This window comes from Microtus ochrogaster, unplaced genomic scaffold, assembly GCF_000317375.1.
Source record: "Microtus ochrogaster isolate Prairie Vole_2 unplaced genomic scaffold, MicOch1.0 UNK7, whole genome shotgun sequence".
Lineage (NCBI taxonomy): Eukaryota > Metazoa > Chordata > Mammalia > Rodentia > Cricetidae > Microtus > Microtus ochrogaster.
The window spans coordinates 5388022-5396854 of NW_004949105.1; the positions used below are offsets into that span (position 1 = coordinate 5388022).

Genomic DNA, 8833 nt, shown 5'->3' on the forward strand with positions numbered 1-8833 from the left:
TTCCTTTATCCTGGGAGAATAAAGGAGGGGAGGAGAGGGGAGGGGAAGGAAAAAGAGGGAAGGGAGGGGGAGAGGAGAGGAAGAGGTGTGCCAGCGGCTCTCAGGGGAAGGTACCCCTGCATTTCTGCCATGTTTCTAGTGATAAGTGCCGGAGTGGTGGTATGACTGAGAGCAAGTGGACAGGTGACATACATCACCATTTAAGTCATTCAAGCACTCGCGAAGTGTTGAGAATTTGGGGATCCCCCACCCCACCCCCGCAGAGAACTCCATAATCATAGATATGCTTAGTCTGCACCCAGGATGTCACATCTGTTGCCAAAGCCCAGTCTGCTAAGACCCCGAGTTGCACCCAAATCCGGGAACGTTACTTTATGGCTCGACTCTCCATCTAAGCTGGCGGTGGTGACATGGCAGGTCCCATCTGCCCGGTTGCTGGAGAGAAAGATCAGGTCACAGGGAAAGGTCTCATCTTCCTTCACCATGACAATGTCCCCAACCTGCGGAATACAGAGAGCGGTCACTGAGAGGTCACGTTTGTGTGACAGCTCACTCTGGACTGGAACTCACTCTCCTACTGTATCCAGAGGGTGCTAAGACACCATCATGGTGCCTTATGGGATGACAACATGATTCTAGGAAAGACCCATGCCGAGGCTTTCTGTCGAGCTTTCTGGGTCCCGTGGGCCACTGAAGACCAGAGCAGCTGTAGGGAACACCAGGAAAAACTGTCACAATGAAAGCAGAGAAAAATCCAACAGAAGGGAAGGCTCTCCTGGAAGCAGTAGTAGTACATGAAGGGGTATTTATGCATCAAACATGTTTAAAATAAACGTGTACACAGCCACATATCAATAGATCAGGAAGTGGAATGGGGCTAGCAAACACACACGTTCCTTTGATCCTTGCGGGTGGGGTGCTGTTCTACCGTAGATGGTTGGGTGCTGTGACCACATCCTGAGACACCTTCTGACCTCAAGCTCAATAGCTGGCTGGTGTCAGGCTGGGGAAAAGTTCATCCTATACCAGGGTGGGCTGAACTCCCTGGCTGGGGCAGACTGCTATCCGGGATATGGTCAGGACAGATAGCAGAGCTGCCTAAGAGGGAGGGGGTGGAGTGGGGGAAGACTTGGGCATGGGAGGAGTACCAGGAGGAAGAGAGACAGGAAGAGAATGAGTCCAGATTTACACTCAGATGACAGCTGAAGCCAGAGCTGGGCTGTGACCCAGAGACAAGGGTGAAAAGCCATCCTCTGTCTGCATATACACAAGGGCTTTCAAGGCAGAAAGCAAGCTGCTCCAACGATTTAAACCACTCAAACATTCAGCGGAATGAGACAGGGCAGTGTGGCTACACCTGCTTTGAAAAGTTACTTTAAAAATGATTTTGAGAAACACTGGTGAACCAGGCAGATGTGGACGCACCACTTACTCTCAGCTTCCGACTCTGCTTCCGGACCAGCTTGCCATGCTGAATGAAGTGCACGGGACACTGGTTCATGGCATTGTCTGCCTTGTGGCGAAGCCAGTCTTCATAACCCTAAAGCCAAACAGGGAGAGAAGATGTGTTTGAAGTAATTATGGCAAAGTATGGTCTAGCCTGGGGTTTCCTCACATCTCTGATCCTTATGGCTGGTCATTCTCACACCAACTATGTTTCTGCAGTTAAAACGGATAAAATCTTTGTATGTAGACTTCCATAGAAACCCAGGATCTATCCTCGGGAAAAGTTCCTCCACAGGAAACGTCTCAGTTAAAAGATGAGCCAGCCAACATGGTTCTGCAATGACAAAGTCCCCACAGAGCTCGGCAGTCCCCAGGTACTGATGGTGTCTGCTAACCACGCTCACCCCACCTGCTCTGCGGACTTTCAAGCATGACCTAATAGGTCTGAAACAGAGGCAAACTGTTCTCAAACCTGCATTTCCAGATGGCTACCAAGTGACCAATAAGACATAAAACACCAGCAAGTAACTGTACTTCTTTTTTTAAAATTATTGTTTTAGATAAGATCTCTGCCCTAGTTTTAAGTTGTTTCTCTCTCTGTTTCTCTCTCTGTTTCTCTCTCTGTTTCTCTCTCTGTTTCTCTCTCTGTTTCTCTCTCTGTTTCTCTCTCTCTCTCTCTCTCTCTCTCTCTCCTTTTCAACTTAATATATGCTAGAGTTATTGAAAAAATTCTTCCATAAGATTGGCCTATGGGCCAACAATTTTCTTGACCAACAATTGATATAGAAGGGTCCAGCTCACTTGGGTGGTGCCACACCTGGGCACGTGGTCCTAACTTGTTTAAAAAAGCAGACTGAGCAATGTGGAGATGTCCACACCTGTCAGAAGACTCCAGGCTGAGTCTTGAGGTCAGACACCTGCAGCATGTACTGCTGGGTAGCTGTGCTGTTCTTTCAGGGAAAGAATTTACTTCGAAGCTGACATTGTGCAAATTATCCAGATGCCTCAAATGAAAAGGTGAATGCTAAACAGTGAAATGCAAATTCACAGGCTCTGACAGAGGTCTAGAGCACACACAACGCAGGAAACGGACACTCCTCTCGCTATTTACAGATGACTGTCAGTCCATGGAAAGATCCCCAACCTTGTTGGTTGGCATCGGGGACCCGTGTATAAGACACTGACGGGCATACACAGAGAAAGGAGAAAGCTACAATGGGCTGAATGCATTCGCTGGCTATCGGTGACCCGTGTGTAAGGCACTGCCAGGCACACACTAAGAGAGCTATGACAGGCCGTATGCATTCGCTGGCTATCGGTGACCCGTGTGTAAGGCACTGCCAGGCACACACTAAGAGAGCTATGACAGGCCGTATGCATTCGCTGGCTATCGGTGACCCGTGTGTAAGGCACTGCCAGGCACACACTAAGAGAGCTATGATGGGCCAAATGCATCAAGTATCAGTGGCAGAGCCTGCAGACCACAGGCAGATGTTTTGCCAGGAGACATCTGGCCAGTTCTTCGGAGGCTTAGAGCAATTCTACCTGTAGAATACCCCCAGAATTAAGGATCTAAATCCATCAATCTATGTCCATCCACAGACATAATATACACAATTATTTGTTAATTAAAAATAAGCACAAAGGGGCAGGAAATGGGAAAATCAAAATAAGCAAATATATAAAGAGCCAGGAACAAAGAGAAAATCAGTGTCCACACAAATGCTCTGAGCAATGTGCTTCAGCAATGTTAAGAGCACCAAATGCCCACAGACAGACTGTGGGATAAGGTAATGGGGGGGGGGGGGCCCAAAAACACACACACCCCAGAGTATTCTCACTGATGACACAGGTTGGAACTCTGACATGACACCGTGTGGGTAAATCTTGAGAACATTATGCTACCTGAAAAAGACCAGTTAGAAAAGTGTGTCCCTAGGCTTTCGCAGATACAGTCACTGAGAAAGCATGCCCTTCTGGGGCTGGCAGATGCACATTCTGGGGTGAGGCTGAGCAGGACCTGGGAAGCTGGACAGTACACCAGACTGCTCTGGTTGGCTTACAATGTACAGACCTACTTTCCTTTCCCATTAACAGCAGAAAAGTAGTGACCAACTGATTCTAACTCATTTCAGCCTGAAGTAGAACCAACTTTCCACAGCCTTACACTCCCTATGAGTTAGTTGAAACAAATCACTGAGTGAAGGCAAACCCTTGTTGGCAGCATAGACACCTGACTTCCTGCTTTTGAGATTTTTTTTTAATTAAAAATAATTGAACAAACATTTTTAAAAAGTGACAATTTGATTTTACAATTTATGCAAAAATGAAAGGGTTGAGGGCAAAAATAACAGTTGTTCCATCTATACACTCAACTTCCAAACTTTACTACAAACCTACAGTAATGAAGCCAGTGTATAAGAAAGTCTCGTGATGGAGACGTATCAGCTGAACAAATTCAGTATAGATACAACACTTAAACTGCGGAAAAGGGTCTTTCACTAACTGTTATTTTATTTTTTTATTTTTTATTTTTTTGATTTTCGAGACAGGGTTTCTCTGTAGCTTTTGGTTCCTGTCCTGGAACTAGCTCTTGTAGTCCAGGCTGGCCTTGAACTCAGAGATCCGCCTGCCTCTGCTTCCCGAGTGCTGGGATTAAAGGTGTGCGCCACCACCGCCCGGCTTCACTAACTGTTATTGAATACCCACACGCAGAATAAACACATAGACAATCCAGCTTATATACTTATCATATTCAAAATTAGCATGAAACATTACCTAAATTAATAATTATAAAACTTTTGAGGAAATGCTAGATCAAATTTTAAGGCACTGAAATTATGTCTCAATCTTTGCTGTGCTGTCTTACAGCTAATGTTAGCTCAGCAAGTGAGAAAGGAATTCCCAACACACTCACACAAAACAAATAAATACATTACCCAATGGAAAGGCGTGTTAAAGGAATACAGAATCTAACTGAATGAACCAGTAATGGCTAAAGCAAGAACAATTTAAACATTGAAGCATTACTGGATTATAGCGCAAAATTTAAAATAAATACTTATAAATCCATATTGATATGAGTAAACCACTGGCTAAAAGTAAATGGGCATCAGACAAATCTTCCTTGAGTAAGAACCTGAAACATTTACATACGTGGTGACGGAGGAGACGAAGCACAACTGTTAGGCTGTGCTTGGTAAACTGCTCCAAAGCACAGCGTGAAAAGGGGGGGAGGCAAAAGGACTTCACGGTAAGGAAATAGCAGGCAGCTGTACAGCACGTGGATGATGGAGTCTGGCTGACATCCTTGCGCTAAGTCAAACTGATGGCACAGACTTTTGATTTTAAAAAATGGCACGGCACATCTGCAGTCAGCCCTCAGAAACCCAACCCCAACCTAACTGAAAAGACGAAACACGCTATGCTGCACAGGACCTCGAGCACAAGAAAGCACAGGCGAGCATTACCTGCTTGATGGCCGTAACAGTGATGACGAAGAAGAGAGGGAGCCCGCTCGTCACTGGACTTGTGGGTGTGTCGATGATCAACTGTGAGGACAGGACGAGAGCCAGGGAGTCACCTTGAAAACACGCCTTCTCCCACGCCAGCTTCCACCTACCTAAAGCACTTTGCTGGCGCCCTCCTCGCCCTGCCCTAGTGACTATCAAGGGGTGTGGTTAAGGATACACTGGTTCATTTAGTCCACTCTGCAGGTGCCACACTTGAGTTAGTTCTGACAGAGCCCACGCTGGGGAGACTTTACAGTCGTTTATAGCCATATTTAGAATAGTTTAGAGAAATGTAACATGGCTGTTCACAGAGTGTAATCCACCAGCTGCTCCCTGCCCACACCCTTGCTGGGCCCTGCCTCTCTGTCTCTCTGGATGTACATCTGCTTTGCATTTTCTGAGTACTAAGAATGAGCAAATGGAGATGCCAGGTGTGGCTGGATACCTTGCGCTGTCTCCTCTGGGGCTGGAGTCAGAGAACCCAAAAATGAATGGCAGATGAGGGGTGTCACATCCTTGCTAATTTTAAGTGATTGTAGGTCACTTACTTGAGAAACAAATGACATTTACTGAGACAGTGAGCCAGGACCTTCCTTACCTGCACCAGGAAGATGATGAGAAAATAAAAGTTGGCTATTCTTCTGAACTGTTCAAAGAGGTTCTTGGGTATGAAGTTCCAAAATGTGTACTGTGTAAAACAAAAGCAAAAGTGGGCCACTTACGCCGTGTTCTACCACATAAGAGCAGGGAGGGGTGCAGAGTAGAAAATGTTCAGTTTTAGATACAAATTCAGCAGAATTTAGATTATTGACATTCTGTCAATGCTGTACACTGTCAAGCTGCTGAGACAGAGGGTAGGTGCCCTCTGAAGTAATCACGTCCAAATGCCCAGGCCAATCAGGTCAAGGCAGAAAGCAAAGCACTTGGCAGTGGTTACTGTGTGTGTATAGAGCATTTCAACACTCAGTGCCCAGTGGAGACTTGGCACAACCCTTGCCAGAGTAGCCACTTCCTGAGCCTTCTCATCTCTCCTCTGTTGTCCAGTACAACGGGGAGATGTGGCAGAAGGCACAGAGTATGAACTGCCTGGAGACTGCTTCCCTGATGGCAGGGTAGGGTGTCCACGCTGCAGGGGGCTGCACTGTCTGCAGCCACATGCAAGGGCTGTGTTTGCAGGGTGAGGAAAGAGGGTGGTTCCCACACTCCGTATTCTCCAAACTGACCACTCTGCCTGTGCTGAGAACAGTGCTGCCCTCACCACGCCCGTTCTGTGTGTCACTATCCATGGGCACTTGCCTTTCCGCATGAATTTAGGAGTATGAGGAGACCCTCAGAGTCACTGGTGGAGACTCTGCAGATCATGTCAATGGGATGAATGTCTTAACAACGCCCTCTCCTGCCCATGAGCACTGCTTTCTCAGGAAGCAGCAAAGACAAAGCCCTCTGTACTGGCGGTGTCTCTGCATGTCCTTCTTCTGTCACATTTCTGGGATGAACATAGGATTTTTTTTAAATATATTGTGTTTTTTATACAATTCCCCCACCAAACGGAATTTATATTTTTGTTATTATTATTTTGTTTTTCTGACAATGTTTCTCTGTGTAGCCTTGGCTGTCTGGAACTCACTCTGTAGACCAGCTGGCTTCTACCTTGTGGAGCTCCACCTGCCTCTGCCTCCCGAGTCCTGCCTGGGATTAAAGGCAAATGAAATGATTTTTAGGCCCCATCCTATGAAGTCAACTTTATTTCCAAGCCAAGATTCATCACTTACACATTAGTTAATCAAGAGAGTCCCAGCACCCACAACCAGCAGCTCACAACTGCCGCTGACTCCAGCTCCAGGGATCTGATGCCGCCTTTTGGCCTCCACAGGTACCTGTACCCACACAGATACATTTCTCTATACAGACACACACACATAATCCAGCACTTAGGAGGCAGACGCAGGTGGATCTCTTTGAGTTCAAGATCAGCTTGGTCTACATAGTAAGTTCCACGACAACCAGGGCTATATAGAGAGACCCTGTTTTAAAAAAAATTGCCTAAATTTCTGTTATTTAGCAACAAAGTCATATAGATGGAAACCCAATGTTTCCGCTATTGAAATATTCACAGGTGACAATCATTTGGCATCAGGATTTTTTTTTTTTTCAAAATGATCTCAGAGGATAAAGGGGAGAGACAGGTGCAGCAGCTGGCACACAGTTCAGTATGGGGTGACCAACCACTTGCTGTGTATGGGGAAGAGCTTTAATATGTTTCTATTTTTATAAATTTTTTTAAGAACTGTGGGTGGAGCCGGGAACACAGTTCAGTAGCAGAACACTTGACTAGCGTGTCCAAGGTGTTGGGTTCAACTCCCAGTATTACAATGAATAAATAAATAAATATTTTCTATTTGGAAGTTCTGGTAGAATCTTTCCAAACACACTGATGATACTCTCCTATCAGTCAATGAAGAAAGATTTATTTGGAAATAAAGAAAAGGATCAAAATCTGGAAGAGACCATGTGCCTCTGGCATGTCTACATAATAGAGGAGAACTTGGGATTTATGATGCAGGCCATAGAATCCTGAGCTGTAGCAGCCACGAAGCACAGGTGGCTTTAAGGTCATGGTTGGAGGTTTCCCAGTAGCTGCTAAATGAAAGAGTCTTCACAACTGCGCCATGGTGTGGCTGAACTGGCTCTGTGGGCTGTCCCTGGAGGAGGTGAGTGGGACACAGCAGGTGACCCTGGTGTACACAATGCATTTCCATGCAGAGGGCTGTGTGCATGTCTGGACCCGTGGTCCCTGAGTGTTACTGTTCTAGTGCCCTGAGATTCTACCATGTGCCAGAGAACAAGGACTTCTCTGCAGACCACCACTATGAAGACCACGCCATGGCTGAGAACCACCATGCAACCCCATGGTTCACAAAATGTTAATCGGTTATTACTGCTGACTACATATACCAGGAAATCAACGAGATAATTTAAATGTCCATAAACGTGTGACGCCTCTGTAACAGAGAAACAAGGGGCTGGAGAGGCGGCCCAGTCAGTTGACAAACTGCCTGCCGTGCACCATGAGGACCAGAGCTTGGATTCCCAATACCCAACAAATAGTAAGGCACAGAAATGCCCAGTGAGGAGGTGTAGACAGGGAGACCCTGGAACCAGCCAGTCTAATCAGTTAGTAAGCTACGTGTTCAAGGAAGAGACTGTCAAAAAAAAAAAAAAAAAAACAACAACAAAAAAAAGTGGAGTGTCATTGAGGCGGACACCCAACTTTGACCTATGGTTTTCACGTGCACATGCACATATGTGCACACGTGCAGCCCATAACTGGAGCACTTTATTGTGAGAGCTGGTACCAGCAATGAGATAGTGGCAGGTCAGCCACATCTTTTATCTCGCTGCTCTGTGCTTGTCTACGTATTTGTGGAGATCGTGGCCAGTGCACAATGCCTCACTGTCATCCACACTCACGTATCGAGTTCTGTTTCCACTCTCAGATCAGCAGTGGAAAGTAGCCCAACCTGGAAAAGTCTGCTGTCATTGACGAGGGAGAGGAACCAAGCGGCTGCTGTAAAGGGGCTATAAGAGGGCTGGGGAAAAGGAGGAGGTCACAGCATCTTTTTCTCCTGTGAGGATGTCTTGAGGCATGTTGAACTCCAAGAGATAGTTAATAAGCCCTGCTTCCTCACTCATGGAGACTTTAGGCCAGGGTCCACTGAATTATCTGTCCTCATCCTGAGCAGATCATCCTGCTGGTCTCTCTGTGTTCTCACATTGACAAGAGGGTGCTCATGGGCCTTTCTGTGTTCACACTGAGCAGAACATGCCCACTGACCTCTCTGTGTTCACACTGAGCTGAAGGTGCCCACTGGCCT

General features: G+C 46.4%; 1 protein-coding gene across 3 annotated transcripts in view; it reads right to left on the minus strand.

Moving 5' to 3' along the window:
* The window catches only part of Atp11a (ATPase phospholipid transporting 11A), a 106449-nt gene that overhangs the window by 45072 nt on the left and 52544 nt on the right, over positions 1-8833 (minus strand). For all 3 annotated transcript variants that reach the window (XM_005366281.1, XM_013353437.2, XM_005366282.2), the window contains exons 3-6: positions 5557-5646; positions 4917-4997; positions 1433-1540; positions 372-500 (exon numbers count right to left, since the gene is read on the minus strand). In XM_005366281.1, the coding sequence (XP_005366338.1) occupies positions 372-500; positions 1433-1540; positions 4917-4997; positions 5557-5646 (408 nt within the window). The remainder of the gene's footprint in view (positions 1-371; positions 501-1432; positions 1541-4916; positions 4998-5556; positions 5647-8833) is intronic.